We start from the raw sequence: 17,801 nt of genomic DNA, 5'->3' as shown, positions 1-17,801 counted from the left end.
GCTGATCCGGTTTGGGGGTTAGGATTTTTGGTTGGGATTCGGTGGAGCAGAAGAGGCAGAGGAGGGTGAGAGATTGGGGGTTTGAGTGGTGGGTTGGGAGTGGAGCTCGGGGGAGGCAGGTTGGTTGGAAATGGGATCGAAGCTGGGCTGGTCGGAGCTGGAATTGGGGTTGGGGAACTGGAGCGGGGAGCTGCAGAGTCATTGGAGCATTTGTGGGTCTTGTCATGGAGGCCATGGCCGAGAATCCCCAATCCCAAGAGAGAGAGAGAAGCAGAAAAAAAAAATATATATATATATATATATATATATATATATATAGAAAAATTAAAAAACTAAAAAGAGAGAGAAAAAAAAAGAAGTGAGGGGTATAATGGTCATTTTAAACCTATTGTGTGAGAACTAGAGAGAATAAGAACTAACCTGTTTAATTTAAAAGGTGAGGGACTGAACTGTTTTCAGCAGCAAAGTACAGGGAGTAACAAGTATTTAATCCTACTTTTTTTTATCACACCCTCCTTTCGGATTGTTTGTTGTATCCCAAAAACTTCTTAAGTCCAGAAATTAATCTGTTGGGGGCTCGGATGGCCAATGGGGCATTGTAGCCTCTCCCTAATCACGTTTACACATTTATAATTCAATAAACAATACTAAATCAACCCAGTATACGAACCCAGGATGTGGGGGTTCCACATCTTGAATGTTCTCATAAGAGAACCAATTGCATCTATTGCACTGAACCACTTGCTGTGATTATCAAAAATACCTCTTAATTAGAAAAGGATTAAATACTTGTTACTCTTCAAACTTTTGCCTGAAAAACAGTTTAGTCCCTCGCCTTTTAAATTAAACTGGATAGCACTTATTCTCTCTAATTCTCACACAACAGGTCCTCAACAGACCTAAATTGACTATTATACCCTCATTCATCTTTTTTTCAATTTTTTTAAATTTTTCTCTCTTTATTTTTATTTTTTCATACTTCTTTCTCTCAGCTCTTTCATTAATTTAAAAGGCAATTACAGAGAGAGGGGGGAGGAGGAAGTGGAAGAACTTGTCGGTTTGCTTTTTTCAGAGAGAGAGAGGTTTCCTTTCGATCCAGACCTAGAGAGAGAGAGAGAGAGAGAGAATAAATATATAAATAAAAAGAGAGAAAAATTTAAAAAAAAAATTGAAAAAAAGATGAATAAGGGTATAATAGTCAATTTAGGTCTGTTGAAGACCTGTTGTGTGAGAATTAGAGAGAATAAGGACTATCCAGTTTAATTTAAAAGGCGAGAGACTAAACTGTTTTTCAGGCAAAAGTTTGAGGAGTAACAAGTATAAGCATTAAAATAGCAAAACTAAACTAGAAATAGATCCAAAAATTCAATGAATAAAAAACCAATAATGTTAGTAACTTGTTTACCAATTTTTAAATATCACCTCACAAAGGGAATGACAAATCAATAATTCACGTAGTCCAATGTTGATTATTTTAGTTATAGATTCTTAAATTGAAACATAAAAAGTTTTTTTTTTTTTTTGAATCGATATAGGTCATCCAATATTATAAATCCAGCAAGCAATACTAGAAACGACACACCCTTGAGGGGCTGACAGACAGAGCCGTCCATTAGGACATCCAAATGACCTATTTAAAAAAAAACAGAACCTCGCACTCCCGGGTACACCCACCTTTTAAGGAAATTCACGCACCTTTATTCTGACAAAACCTAGAAAACTCATAAGCAGTTTAAATAAATATAACAACGGAGCACCTAGGCTTTGCGACCCTAATGAAATTTAAATATTATTGGTAGAGGAGGAGGATGCACCAGCATCCCCAACCTCTCCACCCTCTTTTGATACCTCCACCATCTGATCAAGCTTATCATTTCCACCCACCTCCTCCTCAACATGAATTTGGATTTTCGTGTTGCTATCACAAAGGCTCCACTTCTTAGCCTTCTTCCCCTGCAGGTCCTTCTCGAGAACTCTAGCACATTTAGGCCTATTCTTACTTCCCTTAGGCCTGCCTAGCTTCTTCTTTCGTGGCGATACTACCAATTTTCCATGCTTATGCTGCAAGACAAGCTGCATACCATCATCCACCTGAAGCAAGGGTTCAGGATTAGACCCATACCTCTTACCAATGCATCCCAGCATCTCCATCGGCTTTCTTTTCACACCCAGCACCGAGCTAGGGCCCGATTCCACAACCATTATGTCCACCCTACCCTCCGCCCTAGAGAGCTTGATAACCGACAGAGGAAGCATGAGGAAGCATGCTTCCTCCATTCACATGACCGGCTTGTTTTGGCAACCGAGCATTCCAACTCTCCAAAAAAGCCAACAGATTCACCCTGTGCTCTCCATCACCCACCACCGACAAAAACGGTGGCGGCATAACACTCTCCACCACAGTCTGTATCCCTTCGAGTTGGAGTCGGCTCAATCATCTGCAGCCACACCAGAGCGGCCTGCTTAATTACCTCCTCAGTCCAAGGCTAATTCTAGCTATTCGACAGAGACAACTCAGCCAGAACCGCCGATTGCATCTGTGCCATAATATCGTCTTTCTCCTTCATCAAAAAACCATCATAACCTGCTTCTCCATGGTCAAAGAAACCACAGCTATGACAGAATCCCTTCACCTTTTCATAGATGAACGATAGCTCCGGCACCACCACAGGCGAGAACTCAAACATCTTCCAAACCCTAACACGCCGCCGGACTTCATAAAACACGTTGTTCTTCTTCCTTATGAAATAAGGCGGTTTGATCTAGCCGAATAACACGATCAATGGTAGATCCTACCAGATTCAGAGGGATATTAGCCATCGAATCAATCCCATCGTACGCTCCAAGCACTAGCATGGTATTTCTATAAAACCATGGCCCTCCATGCAGTATCTTGTTATGTTCAGCTTTGCAATCGAATTGAAAACAAACTGATCTCCGAAATCCTGAATCGACAAACCAAACTTGATTCTCGAAATTGTATAAATAGTCCTTTAAACCCTGGGTATTTGGCCTTGGGGCCGAGGAGTCTGCCCACCATGTACCATCAGTCAACTTGTAGCGCTGCAAGTCCCGCTGAGCCAAGAGAGACAAGCGCCGAGTCTAGAAGTTGAAGCCCTGCCGGATCTCCAGCCTCCAAGTTCGCCATCATGCAGAGAGATTTGGTAGTTTTTGTCAAAGGCAAGCAACGAGAAACCCTAGCAGAGATGGCTAGGTCAAGTTTCATTTTTGAAATGTAAAAAGTTAATAATGTACCAAAGGATATATCAAGTCATGATAATACTAGAGATGTTATCAATGTTAATGACACATTTACTTGCCTAGAATATAGGAGTAAAAAAAAACTTTTCAAATACATTAATTGATTTGCCTAATACCATTTGGTTTAGTGGCATAAGTCTCCCCTTCGTAAGTGAGAGGTTATGAGTTTGACTTATACTAGTTATTGCGTATGAATTGTTTACATGATCCAAAAAAAAAATACATCAAAGGATTTTATAAACACAATGATATATGACACATATACTTACTTGAAAAATTGAAGTAAAAAATTGATTCAAATACATTTTTTCTGCGCTGTTATAAACACAAAAAGAATGACATATGACACGTTTATTTACTTTAAAAACTTATGTATTTAGTTCCTGCACTTTTACAAACACAAAGAGAATAGAATGCAACTTAAACTCTGATAAGTTTCCCCATCGTCTCAAAAATTCGATTACATGATGGGGTAGGTACTCGATCCTCATACCTTTTATTTTCATTCATCGCTACATCATTCCAGATAAGTAAAGACACGGAAACAAGGAGAAATTGCAATACAAATCTTGTTATAAAATATTTAGCAATATTTTTTTCCTAAATTGGAAAGAGCAAATCATTACTTTGCTCCAACTCATTTTCTGAAAAAAAAAAAAAAAAATCACCGACGGTTCAACTTAAAAATAAAAATAATACTTTGCTATCCTCCAAAATCCAAGGGTGGTATCAAACAAGAACAAATACCCACAGATCGCTGGCCTTCCAAGGTCACTCCAAATGGCAATCCAAGTGTCTGAATTTGGCACCCATAATTATGCACCGACCGATTTCAGTTTGATCACAATTAAATTACGAACATGGTCTGGCTTTGTTCACTTAAAAAAAAAAAAAAGATTGTGCTTCCATTCAGACCCCTTTCAGAAACTGTTTGGCTAGCTATAAACTCCCAGAAGAAGCATCAACAAATGGTGGAAATCTCTGTTTCATAAATTAACTGAGCTAAAATTTAATTGAATTAATATTAATTACATTTACTATGTACACAGTGAAATTGCTCAATACAGAGGTACAGGAAATCGAGGTGGCTTGGGCGGTTTTTGAACTTTGACAACTATCTTCTCTTCTCTCGGAGGCTCACGAGGACACGGCAATGCCATAAACTTCGGAATCTGATCTCCGGGCATTATCACCGGCACGCTTTGCTTTTGATTCTGCTTCAAGTCCTACGAAAATCAAAAAAATTATGTCAGTTACACATGTTATGTTATCAAACTGTCGATTAATAAATTTCGAGATAACTAGCAAAATTAATTACCAGATGGGCGGGTTTAGATTTGGAGGGAGATTGGCCTTCGATGTCGTCGGAGGTTTCGGGAGTGGAGTCTTCGGAGAAGGACCTGCGGAGTGATCTGAGCTTGTCCCAGTGGTAGCAGCAGGAGAAGACACCGCTCAAGCTGAAGATGATGATGAGGAGAAGCGCGGTGCCTAGAGGGAACCCCAAGGACGGCCGAGACGCGTCCACGTGCGGTGGCGAAAGATCCTGGCTCTCCATCCCTCAAACCCAACGAGGAACACAACAACGACGACGACGAAGATGAAGACGACGACGAAGATGAAGACGACGAGCCTCTTCTTCCTTCACTCATGTGTTGAGGAGGAGGTAGAAGAAGAAGGGGGAGAAGAGTTGGGTTTTTGGGATTGTGATTATAGGAATGGGAAGAGGGTTTTTATAAAAATGAAATAAAGGGGTTGGGTACGTGTAAAGGGTACACTCAATTGTCCGGGCCATGGTACGGAAGGAGGTTGGGGTCTACTGGCTCGGTGGTGAGCATAATGAAGAGAATTGAGCGATTTAGGCCTTTACCTTGTGCTTTTGCCCAGTTTACTTGGGAACAAAGAAACAAATAGGTGAAAAGTGAGGAAAAATTTTGGATCTGAAAATGTGAAAGTAATGAAAAATGTTCATATATCAAATCAATAGAAATGCCCATTAGCTGTATTCCTGGATACTTCTTTAATTTTGAAAATGAATCGATTTAATACTGAATATGAAATCGGTTTAGATAATTTTTACGGATATAAGAACAGAATTTATCAGAGAAAGTAATGTAGATTGAACTGGTGCATGTAAAACCAAACCTAGCAAAATAAGGAAACCAACAGCTCACCAAACCTAAGTCTTTCACTGAGGTACGATACTACTTTAAGTATGGACAAAACTCATTTATTTGACTATATAAAAACAAAAAATTTGAAAAACGAGAATGTCAGTAGCCCGTCAAACAAAGAAATTAAGATCTCGGTGAAGAGTACAAGAGGCAACAAAGTTGGCCAAGGAAGACCTGATGTTATCCAGAGCACCCCCATTTAATAGGTTTGAAAGCATCTTACAATCAGCATGTGGAAATCATCAATGGTTGGCCAAACTTTTATATTAGATCCCATATTATTGGTGCATGAGGTTGGTGAGTAATTCAATTGCATGTTCTTATCAAACAGAAAAATGAAAAAAAAAAATATATAATTCATAATTCAGTTTGCAGGTTTTTTGTCACTTGTGAAAGGATCATGGTGAAAGTAAGACTCTGGAAAAGCAAATGCCTGCAATGCTTATCTCTTTCAATCTGGGTGGAGCCTCAGTAGTCCCTTTCTTTTATGAGCTAAAATGGTAGACACCTAAGATGTATGATCTTTTCTGAGCAAATTAAACGAGCCCCAACTAGGTAGTTGAGTGAGTTCTTCCCCAATTATGAGGTTGATACCACTTTTTCCATACAAAGCTACATACATAACGTGTCACCGAATCCATGGATAAAAGAAAATGTGGGTTCTAGCTAGTTTAGTAGATGAGTACTACTCACTAGTGCAAAAGGAAGATCGTATTTCAATGCATTAATTTTAATAGAAGCACTAGGAAAGGATCAATGGAGATCATATATAGTGTAAGATCTCTTTCATTTGTAGGTATATACTTTGGGCGAGCTTTTGGAGAGCCGGATCTGAGTTCTGAAGATGCGAGGAAATTGATGGCGAAAACAACCTATCATTGTTCGGCAGTAACACATTTCTGAGTTGAGTGAAATATAATTCACTCGCCTGAATGTTAAATATTGAAATCGTGTTTAAGTTCAAAATAAATTAAAATTGTGGTTTATATATAGGCATTTTTCAATTTTAATTTGTTCTATATAATAATACATGATCGATCGGAGATGAGTTGTATCCGTATCTAATTTTGAGATATAGTATTTGAGGAAGGAAAACGTGTCTTACATTCACTTAACTAGATCATGCATGTGCTCTTGAAGAGATGATTAAAGGTCGTGGAAATTAAGGAAGGCTGTCGGTCCTTTACATGCATGTGGCAACACACTCCCCTAAGTCACAAAACCACGATCAACCAGAGGGTTGCTATCTTAGAAGATCTGCCGTGTGGAACTCAAACTTTGAGGATGCATGCATGCTTGGTAAAGGCTTCACCTATATTTTGACTTGGACAGTTAATCCCAAAATCCCATCAGACAAAGACTAGCAAATATTTCCGTACTGTTTTTCTTTATTATCAGCTGGACTATAGACTTCTGAGCTGCAAATGAAGCCAAGATAACTTTTCATGTGTTTGAATTTGCACCACAAGAGATGTAGGTTGTTACTGGATGCATGCTAGTCAAATATGGCCTTGTCTAAGGTGTCTAAATAAATAAAGACATGCTTATGTAGCTCAAAGGGGAACAAGAGATGATCATAAAAACGTAATAGTGTCGACACCAAAAGTGTCATTGAAGACAATCGCTGATCGCTCAAATTAAGCCACTCATTGTAACACTGAACAACTTCGTTTTTATCAGTTTGGTGCATAAAGGCCAAAAGCTAGCATATGAAATATTCTCGGAGCGGGAAGTTGAAGTCGATTGGCCATGTTGTTTTAGTTGATAAAATAGATTCGTAAGCATTTTGAGGCAAATCGTCGAACACCTTACGTAACCCCACTGAAGTTGGCTTGTTTACCAAGAATGACGCGCAAAAAAGTCTCGTTTCGTTCCAGCGCAATGGTGATGCTTCCACAGCAAAGAAACTTCTGGGTAGCTTCGTTTTGTTCTATCTTCTTCTATAAAATTTCATATGGTGGGCCAAAAAGATTTTGGAAATTTGAGGAAGGGACAGTTGAAAGTCGAAGTAGGCAGAGAATCTGATGCAGTGAACTGTGTGTGGATGGCAATTTCACTTAGTTTCAACCAATGCCTTTTCCTATACGTACGTTTCATGTGTGAACTGTAATGGCCGAAATGGGTAATGGGTCGGTTACATTTTGGTCTTGGGGACCATTACCTTTGTACGTCTTCCATAGGAAACAGTTCATGCCATCCACAGATCAGGCTTTAAACTAAAATCTGACACGGCTCGTCTGGCCCAAAATCTAAAACATGGGCCAAGATGGGTTGTGAAGGGGATTGATATGGGAACGTAGTCCTTTGATAGGGACTCCTGGTTATCTTAAATGTGTTGATTATCTTAGTTGATTCGATTCGTTATTGAATGAAGAATGTAACTAATGTCAGTAATGTGCTTTTAGGATAAAATGAAGGTGCACTGGTTGAAAATTTTGAGGCAGACTAGTTTCTAATCATCTAATGTGATTCTTCGATATGGTCGGAGATAAATGAACGTTCTTGGTTTAGGGAGATAAATAAATAGATCTCTTGTACGTTCATACTGACTTTCTAAAGAATCCTTGAAGCCAAGCACCTTAACATAGATGTTGCTAGGTTTTTTGTAAGGCTGCTTCAGGAAATACTTGGTGCCCCTGGTACCTGACCTTTGAGAGATAGAGGCAAAAATTGTGTTGATTCAACTCTAGGACAGGACAAATTCTCAATGAGATTACATTAAAACCCATGGCATCCGCCCAGAAGGTTATAGTAGCCAGAAATCATAAACCTTTGAATTGAGTTAGTAGGGTGCGCCAACACCATGCTATAGGGCAACACATGGCCAAAGCTTGAGGACCTTAAGAGCAAGTCTACCGGGCTTGATTATGCCCGGGCACCACCTTACATTCTGACCCTAGACCGTCAGAAAAAAGTTTTATTTCCTTGCTTCCACCGGACTTGGGGCAAGCCAACAGTAAATGACCCAGGCCTCTTGCTGGGTCAAGTTGGTGACCCAGGGCATGACCCAGGCTTCCAGCGTGGGCCAAAGTGAAGAGAGGAGGAGAGACGAGCCGGAGAAAAAAGTGAAGTGCAGTCGCTTGTCTTATAGTGGAGACAAAGCTGCAGGTGTGTGTCAAGTAGTCGTTGGGTTGCTTTGAATTTTAAACCAACGGTCAATGGATATGGACCGTTGGTTCTGATAGTTAATGAGATCTGATGGTGAATAATTAATGAGCTAATTATACCAGGTGAAGGTGAAGAAAAAAATTATAAATAATAACGGCTAGATTACAACGGTAAGAAAAAAAATATATACAAAATTTCCTATAAATACCTCACATTCTATTTTACCTCTCACACCAAAAAAATCATCTTTCTTAGTTCCTCAAATTTTTTTGTTCCTCCTCCTAATACCTTTCATCTTCCGAAATTTTTTTTATTCCAATATAGATCCAAGTAGTATTGACGGGACGAGATGGCAGCCTATGGAAGACATTCAATTGTGCAAGTCTTGGAGATATGTCAACCGAAATCTGGTGTTGGTTAAGGATCGAAGATAAGATGATCTATGGGAACACGTTCGCAAACACTATGTTGAACATTGGAATGAATATGACCAATCAATTCAAGCTTTTATGGGGAGGCGGAAAAATTTGAAAGTAGAAATTTTTGCTTGGCATTGTTCATTAAGGCAAGAGAAAAATTAGTACAAGAGTGGTGCGAATATGATTGATGAGGTATGAATTTGTAGTGTAACACGAATATTAAAATTTAATTACTTGATACATTTTACTTTAAATTATTAGTTGATATATTGAAATTTAGTTGATACATTATACTTCAAATTAGTAGTTGATATATTAAAATTTAGTTGATACATTAAACATACTTAATACTTAAAATTATTAGTTGATACATTATACTCACCTTATACTTAAAATTACTAGGTGATATATTAAAATTTAGGGCTTTTGTCCATTTACCCCATTTTTAGGGATTTTTTTCCCACTTACCCCATTAAGTTTTTTTAATTCTCTCTTACCCAATACACTCTAAGGGAGTCTTCCCTAATACCCCATTAAGATTTTTTTTTTGTTTTTAATTTTTTTTAATACCATTTTACCCCTTGTTTGGCTCCAATTTTGTTGCAGCTGGTCAACAGTCTCTTTTCTTGCGCGGGCGTGCCAGCACCGTCGGGTGCGGTCGTCGGGGGTGTCCCTTGACCTGACTTCTGTTGAGCGATGTTGAGAACTTAGATCATCTTAGAGATGTTGTTGTTGAATGTGAATGTGTATGTCTTGGTGTCGGTGTTTGGTCGTGGTACTACAATCGGCTCTCGAGGAGACTAGGACCGAAGTACATTGACAGAGGGTTTGGTGGCACTGAAAGTCGGCTTCTGAGAAGACTAGGACTAGGAGTGTGATCACCGGTAAGAGAAAGAGAAGGAGAGGAGTTGCTCTTAAAGAGGTTGCTCTAGAGAGAACTTAGATCATCTTAGAGATGTTTTGATGTTGTGTTGTGAATGTGTTTGTGTCGGTGTTTGGTCGTGGTACTACAATCGGCTCTCGAGGAGACTAGGACCGAAGTACGTTGACAGAGGGTTTAGTGGCACTGAAAGTCGGCTTCTGAGAAGACTAGGACTAGGAGTGTGATCACCGGTAAGAGAAAGAGAAGGAGAGGAGTTGCTCTTAGAGAGGTTGCTCTAGAGAGAACTTAGATCATCTTAGAGATGTTTTGATGTTGAATGTGAATGTGTATCTTAGAATGAGAGGAGAAGGTGTTTATATAGGGAAGAAAAAGAAGAGTGAAATGATGAGTGGAAGAAAAATAATGAAAGTGGAGTATGAAAGTGATTTGTAAAATATGGAAAAGATAGAGAAATGATGAAATGAAAGCAAAGCATGAAGGTGCAAAAACATGGAAGTGATGATGATCTATTAAAGAGATTGTAGTAGAAAAATATATCCAAGGAAAAAAAGAAAAGCATCTAGCTTTCTTCATGTGGGTAGGAAACATGAACATGTGAATATTGAGCTGGTTTTAGGTCAGTTTCTGCCCCTTTATTCCTTCAATTATTTCTCCAACAAGCCTTCAGAATGAGCCTTCGACTTCTTCATAAAAAATGTTCCACTATGAGTGTAGATCATCCTGACAAATTTTCAGAGCTTTATTCCATGTGGTTGGGCTGGAAATGCTGCTGGACCTCTTACAGGTCCAGTTTTCCAGTTTTGCTTCTGTAGAAAATTGGACTGATTGTTTGAAGGCCTTCCACTCAAAAAAATCTCTGGAACTCTTCATAAGAAATGATCCTTGGGATGTCTAGATTTGATCTGGAAAGTTTTAGCTCATTTCAATTTCATTTGGTTAGTCTGCCGCCCCTCCTTCCTTGTTTAGCTCGGTTTCTCCTAGCCGAAGTAGGAAAATGTGCTAAAGTTGACTTTTCATGTTTCCATGCTTCCATAATAGGCTTTATTTAGCCTCTAAATATATATTTCGAACTTGTCGACAATATATAGCTTGAGCCACTGACATTGGCTCAATTTCTCCAAGACGTGCCTTGTTAGGCCAAAATGTTCATTTTGGGTCCAAACACCCCTCACCTCTTTGTTACTTAGAGAGAGAGATAGAGAAAATGGAAGAGAGAGAAACCATAGGAGACTTCGCCGGAGCCCGTCACCGGCCGCCGGAATCCGGTCAACTTTCGCCGGAATCAGGTCAACTTTGGCCGGAATCCGGTCGCCGGATTCCAGTCACCGGCTGCCGCCCACCGGAATTTGCTGAAAATCTCACCGGAAAGTTTTTTTTGCCCCCAATAGACGTCTATTGCCCCCTAATAGACGTCTATTGGCCCCCAATAGACGACTATCAGCCGTCTATTGCCCCCCAATAGACGTCTATCAACCATCTATTGCCCCTCAATATACGTCTATTGCCCCCCAATAGATGTCTATTGTCCCCTAATAGAACTTTCGGTTGCCAGAATATGAACTAATCTCCCTAAATTTAGACAAATAAAACTTTGTTTAAAGAAAAAAATGAAGAAATTATATCAATTTAAAAACGTCTATTGCCCCCCCATAGGCGCCTATTGCTCCCCAATAGAATTCTTTTTCTTCATTTTTCTTTCTTTCCGGGCCTTCTGCCTCCATTTTGCCAAATAAAAGAAGAAGAAAAGAACAGATTGTATAAAGTAAACAAGACCAAATTAGATGATGAAATTTTTTTCAAAGCTCTGCATGTGTAGAATAAGAACAAATTGTAGAAAACTTTTTCTTTTTTCTTTCTGCCTACACTTCACTAAAAAAAAAAATTATTTGGCCACCCAGAGAAATACTCTGGGCACCATATCGGAGCAAACCGAGAAATCCTCTGCACCGGTCGGACGTTGGGTGTTGCTGAGGGATCCAAGCTCGGCCTCTGTAGCACTGTTGCAGGATAATAATGGCCTGAATCAGAGACCATGGTAGAGAGAGGCTGTGAAGGTGAGACTAGGACTGAGGTTGAAGACCATCGAAAATCGTCGGATCCCCTTCTTGATTTCCCTCTCCAACGAGGTCAGCTCCAACAAGGCCCAGTCGACGCCGACATTCTGCTCCCCACTCAATTCACCACCTCAGACTCCTCGCAGAGGTGTACGGCGCTTGACCCCAAGCTCAATTACCGCCCAGTGATCGGTATTCTCAGCCATTCCGGTGACGATGCCTCCGGTCGGCTCAGTAAAGTCGCGCGGAGCATCTAGATTTGGAGGCTCTCGTCGTCGCCGTCGCTATCGCCGGTGAGAACTCCGTCGACGAAGAAGGCTGGAGGATCGGGGAGAGAGAAAAGCAGACGTCTTCGGAGAGAGAGAGTCCGCTACGTCTGTGGAGAGAAAGGAGACAGAGTGGCAGCTGTAGCTGTAATTGATTAATTTGATTGAGGGTAAAATGGTCATTTGCTGTCAAATTGTGTAGTTGGGAATAAAAATCTCTTACCGGGGTAAATGGGATAATTTTTGTTCATTTTGGTGCTTTTGGTCAAGGACCCTAAAATTTAATTAGTTGATACATTGTACATTGTTTATATTTGTACTAATTGATTTTTTTTTTTTAAATAACATAGCAACGTCAAGCACAAGATTTGTGGAGAGCTGCGACGACCAAAGCGAAAGGAAGGCTAAAAAAAGGTGATTTCAATAGTTTACAATGTTACGAGATTGTGTTGAGCTTTCAACAATTTAGTGACATTCCAAGCCATACCTCTTCGACTGGAGGAACCTCAAGGGGAGGAAGGATGCACACACAACAATCCGTTCATGATTCTCATGTCAACTTGGACATAGATGCAGATGAGGTAAATGTCGATGTAACCCTAGAACCTTCAGTGAGGCCTCAAGGAAAGAAGGATGTCAAAGAAGTTATCCGGAAAGGAAAGAAGTCATCTAATGATTCCAATCCTTTGACATTCGATGTGGAGACTACAACAATCAACCAAACATTAGTGTTGTCGGCCAAGGAGAAATGCGATGAGGAATATGCTCGACATCTCCATGACCAACAACAAGAAGATTATATATGCTTGCAAATGGATATGCGAAACAAGACATTTAAAATTCAAGAGAGGGAAGAGCAAATTATGGAGATGGACACAAGTAAGATGATGCCAACCAAAAAGAAATATTGGCAAGGAAAGCAAAAAAAGATAGCGGAGAAAGAAGATGAAGATGCAACCGATTGATCAAACTTCTAAGCTCCATTTACCGGTGGATACTATCCGCAACCTCCTATCGCTGATGGATTCCCACAACCACCATTCATCGGTGGATTTCCACAAACACCATTCACTGATGGTTTCCCACAACCACCTTTCACTGGTGGAGTCCCTTCATCTTTCTCTTCGGGTGAATCCACTAACCCCAACCCTAATGATGACCCCTCAAACGCAAATTGGATTCATATTGAAGATGAGGATGAGGAAAATTAGGGAGTTATATATTTTAAATAATTGTATTGTTCTTATTCCAATGCTTGGTCTGTCAATTATGTAATATAAATGTCATGAAATAAAAAATTATTTGAATATGTGGGTACGTTGAAAGGAAGTCTTCAAGCAATAATATACTTACAAATGAAAAGCACACAAACATAATGAAAAACACACAAATCTAGATACGCATGTTGCCTTTAACTTCCCAAAAGTGCTGAATGAGATCTTCCTGAAGGTTTGAGTGAGTGTACTCATATCTGATTTGTTGGTATCGATCCATGAATTCGTTCATATTATGACCATCTCTACCAACAGGATCAAAGTCATTACCGGTGGATCCTTCCCATACCTCAAAAATTATGGGCTTCATATTGTTCTCCTCTTCTTCATCGGACTCCAACTCATCATCGCTGTCTTCAGGTCGTTCATCCTCGACAATCATGCTGTGTAATATAATACAAGTAAACATGATGTATCCAAGGTCCTCTTTATGCCACCCACGAGTAGCTCTTCTAACAATACCAAAGCGTGACTGTAAAATACCGAAACATCTTTCCACATCCTTCTTATACCCCTATTGAGTCTTGGCAAACTTGAGTTCTTTGGGGCATGTAGGCCTTGGAAAAATTTTCAATAAAGTCCCCTACCAAGGATAAATACCGTAAGCGAGATAGTAGCCTAAATTGTGAATTCTGTTATTTACTTGGAATTGGATTTGAGGTGCTCTACCGGCGGTACGATCGTCAAACAACAGGGACTTTGCCAGGACATTGAGGTCGTTGCATGCCCGGGCATTTCAAAGAATGCATGCCAAATCCAGGTGTCGTACGATACGACTGCTTCTAAGATGATAGTGAGGATATGTTTTTTACCACTATATTCTCCAGCCCAACCAGTAGGGCAATTCTTCCACTATATTCTCCAGCCCAATGCATATAGTCGATGCTCCCAATCATTCCTAGAAAACCTCTTCTCTTAGTTTTGGCAAAAAGTCGTCTGAGGTCGACCGCTTTAGGAGCGCGGAGGTATTCTGCTGAGTTCAGATTAATAATTCCTCTTGTAAATCCCTGAAGGGCTACGGTGAAGGTGGATTTCGCCATCTGACAATACTCATTACATTGATCTGCCCCAACACCGTAAGCAAGCATTCACAAGGAAGATGTCATCTCCTGCTCGGGAAGTAGTCCGACTTTCTTGGCAGCATCCGATTTTTGAACAAAGTATCAATCATACTGGCAAAGGTCAGTAGATATACGCTAGAAGACATTGAGGCTCTTCCTATAACGTGTTTGGAACTCCCAATCTTTGAACACTGGACGTTCGACAAAGTAGTTGGCCATTAAATTTTTGCCCATTTCTTCTCTAAGTCTCTCCTCGTTTGGTGCACGACTCGGATGAAAACCGCGCCTTCGAGTTTGGTTTGCAGACCGTCGAATTTGATCGCACAACCTATTCATTGAAATGAGGGAAATTGAGAAAATTTGTAAGGGAGGTTCTATTCACACTTCTAAAATTGACATTTGGACCTTTATCTTTTTCCAAGTTATAGTTGACTTTGTCAACTCATGTCAAATTACCAATAAGGACACAAAAGAAGGAAGAAAAAAAAAGATGAGTATTTTCTTACCTCCATGAACAGTACGTAGTCTTCAACTTGAAGAAAACCTTCTCCTCCAACGTAAATCTCCTTTGTCTTCGAATTTCAATCTTACATTGCTAGATTGTACCACGAATGAGAGAAAGACTTTTTTTTTTTTTGTTCAGTTTAATTGTAAATGTAGATGGAGATGTCCGTTCTATTCTTGTTGTGAATGCTCAGGTGCCTATTCCTTAACCCTTCTTTTCCCAAGCTTCTACCTATTATATTGTTTATCTATTTTAGTTTCTTTCATCTTGTCTGGAAGTTGAAAGATGCTGCAAACAATGACGATTATTGTTTGTTCTTGTAGTCTGATTATAATTGTCTGACCATAGTCTTTGTGCACCATTTGAAATGTATGATCATAATGTTCATAGCCTTATGTACTCCTCTTTTCCCAAGCTTTCTATTTCTTATATTGTTTCCCTATTTATTTTTTGTTTTTCATTTTGTCTGGAAAAAATGATGCAAACTATGATGAATATTGTTCTTTTTATAATCTGACTATATCGCCTAATCATAGTCTTTATGCAGCATTTGAAATGTATGATCATAATGTTCATAGTCTCCTGTAGCCTTCTATTCCCAAGCTTTCTACCTCTTACATTGTTTCCCTATTTCAATTATTATTTCTTTTTCTTTTTTTCACTTTTTATGGAAGTTGAAAGATGCTACACTATGTTTAAAAATTGAAGGAGGTCCAACTACCGATTTTGGAGGTATGAATAGCACCACCCAAAAAAAGTCTTTTTATTGATTTTATTGGACGAGGGGCATTTTAGAAAAATTAGGGAGGTGTAGTTAGCATATTGGTTATTTGTAAAAGTAACTTGGAGGTCTATTAAGTGGAGAGGTCTAAATACCAATTTTGGAGGTATAAATAGAAGTTCTCAATGTGTAATGCTAGAGATAAGAAAAAGGTGAAAGTTTGTTAAGCTCGGATTTTGTGTGTATGGAGTGCAAAGATCAGGTCTATTTATTGACATTTTTTGTACAGATTATGATAACTTGATAAGGACACGTGTCAACATTTCATTCTTCGTAATCTTATCCAAAAATTTGGGTAAGATTACATTCACAATAACCGTAAGATTGAATAGTATACGAGTGATCTGGTTCGTCCAAACTTGTAGGTGGATTTTTTCACTATTTTCAAAAAAATTGTTAGTGGAGTGTAAAAAAAAAAAATGTCGGTGGAGATATAATCTGTCTACCCAACAAAATATCTTTGGTTGCATTTTCAAAATGTTTATCAATACTATTTATTTACATCATATATTTCCCATTTACACTAGAAAAATTGTGGTGCTATTCACACACCCCTTCTAATTTTCTATTACTTTAATTCAATCTTTTTTATAAATTACCCTAACTACCCACCCTTATAAATCTGTTTCTTTTTCTTTTTTCTTTTTTCTATTTGGCAATTCAATCATGAATCAAACATCATTATACAAAAATTTTTTTTTTTTACCTATAAATGCAGAAAAAATAATACGTTTATGAAGTGGAATGATCTGTATTTTTAGACAAAGAATATGCTTCCCAGGTAATCACCTTCACCCAATTGAATCCAAATTGCAAAGTTTGTCCTCATACTTTGCAAAGTACCAAACTAGTTTGTTTATGACTCTTAATCCAGGTGCATCATCCTCAAGTCAAAAATAAAATAAAAATGGAATCAGCGTTTTATCCACTTCAGCCACAAGCTTCCACACTATAGCTGATGATGTACACAAAATATGGAGATGCTCTACATAATATTCAATGCAATGAGTTGCAATCTTCGTGTGGGGACAAAATTATGTTCCACTAGCATAATATAGTAGAACAATTCATGTTTATAATCATAAGGCCATCATTATTAGGCTGTTGTAAAGTTCTATAGTTGCTCAATGGATTCAAATACACCAAATAATTTCAGTTAGAAACTTACCAGGAATAATGGATTCAAAGGGGCTCGAATGATTATTGAATTCATATTTTTTTTTTCATGTCTCCATTGCAAATCAAATATAAAATTTTCTCAAAATATGGGTCTAAAGTTTCTTGTTCTACCATGATTAAACTTCAAAGCATCATATTAGAGAGATAGAATGACTATGCTAGAGAAGTTTTTGATGAAAAAGAAAAGAGGGAATCGAAAAGAGTTTTGAAGTTTTCTGTGTCTACAGGAAAATAAAGGTTTAGGATTTGAGGATGATTGACTTGCCAAATAGAAAGAAAAAAAAATATACCTAATTACAAGGAAAGGTAGTTAAGGTCATTTTTAAAAGAAAATTGAATTAAAGTAAGAGAAAAATAGAGGGGGTGTGTGAATAGAGAAAAATGGTGTGTGAATAGCACCACCTAAAAAAATTAATACAATATTCAATGAATAGTAACTGACCCGGTGACCCTGACCCAACAGGTGTAAACATATGTTCAGTGGCAGTGAATAGTTTACTGACCTATTGGCCCAATGAGTGAACTTGCTCTAATAGCAAGCTATTGTGACAGGCCTTCCCCATCAAAATATTAATTTAATATCATGTGAACAGTTACTACACTTGATCTTAGCCAAGAGGCCGAGAAATGTATGCTTTGAAACCTATTAGTCCATTATTTTATACTAATCTGTCCACTCATTCTTAACACACTTTTCAATGTGGGACTTGGCAGTTGTTGAGAACTTAATTGCTTGAAAAGTGGTGGTGAATTATGAAATTGAAGCAAACAGAAATATTGTTGAATCAATAAAGTTCAAATTTATTGTTGTTAAGAACGAATATATTAAACCACTGCAA

General features: G+C 38.6%; 1 protein-coding gene and 1 pseudogene across 1 annotated transcript; both read right to left on the bottom strand.

Moving 5' to 3' along the window:
* Positions 1–4,230: 4,230 nt before the first annotated feature.
* LOC133727502 (uncharacterized protein At5g65660) lies at positions 4,231–4,966 on the bottom strand. The gene is made up of 2 exons (XM_062155096.1): positions 4,580–4,966; positions 4,231–4,487 (listed from the first exon to the last, which is right to left on the bottom strand). Exons 1-2 carry the CDS (start codon positions 4,814–4,816, stop codon positions 4,320–4,322), a joined length of 405 nt encoding a protein of 134 aa, XP_062011080.1. The 5' UTR covers positions 4,817–4,966; the 3' UTR covers positions 4,231–4,319.
* Positions 4,967–17,450: 12,484 nt separating this feature from the next.
* On the bottom strand, positions 17,451–17,595 carry LOC133727567 (U2 spliceosomal RNA; annotated as a pseudogene).
* Positions 17,596–17,801: the final 206 nt, after the last annotated feature.

The sequence above is a fragment of the Rosa rugosa genome, chromosome 1 (assembly GCF_958449725.1).
Source record: "Rosa rugosa chromosome 1, drRosRugo1.1, whole genome shotgun sequence".
Classification (NCBI taxonomy): domain Eukaryota; kingdom Viridiplantae; phylum Streptophyta; class Magnoliopsida; order Rosales; family Rosaceae; genus Rosa; species Rosa rugosa.
This window is presented reverse-complemented; position numbering and strand designations above follow the sequence as displayed.

Coding starts and splice junctions, on each gene's coding strand:
- LOC133727502 (XM_062155096.1), bottom strand. CDS start 4,816: ATGGAGAGCCAGGATCTTTCGCCACCGCACGTGGACGCGTCTCGGCCG. Junction 4,488..4,579: donor AATCTAAACCCGCCCATCTG/GTAATTAATTTT, acceptor TGATTTTCGTAG/GACTTGAAGCAGAATCAAAA.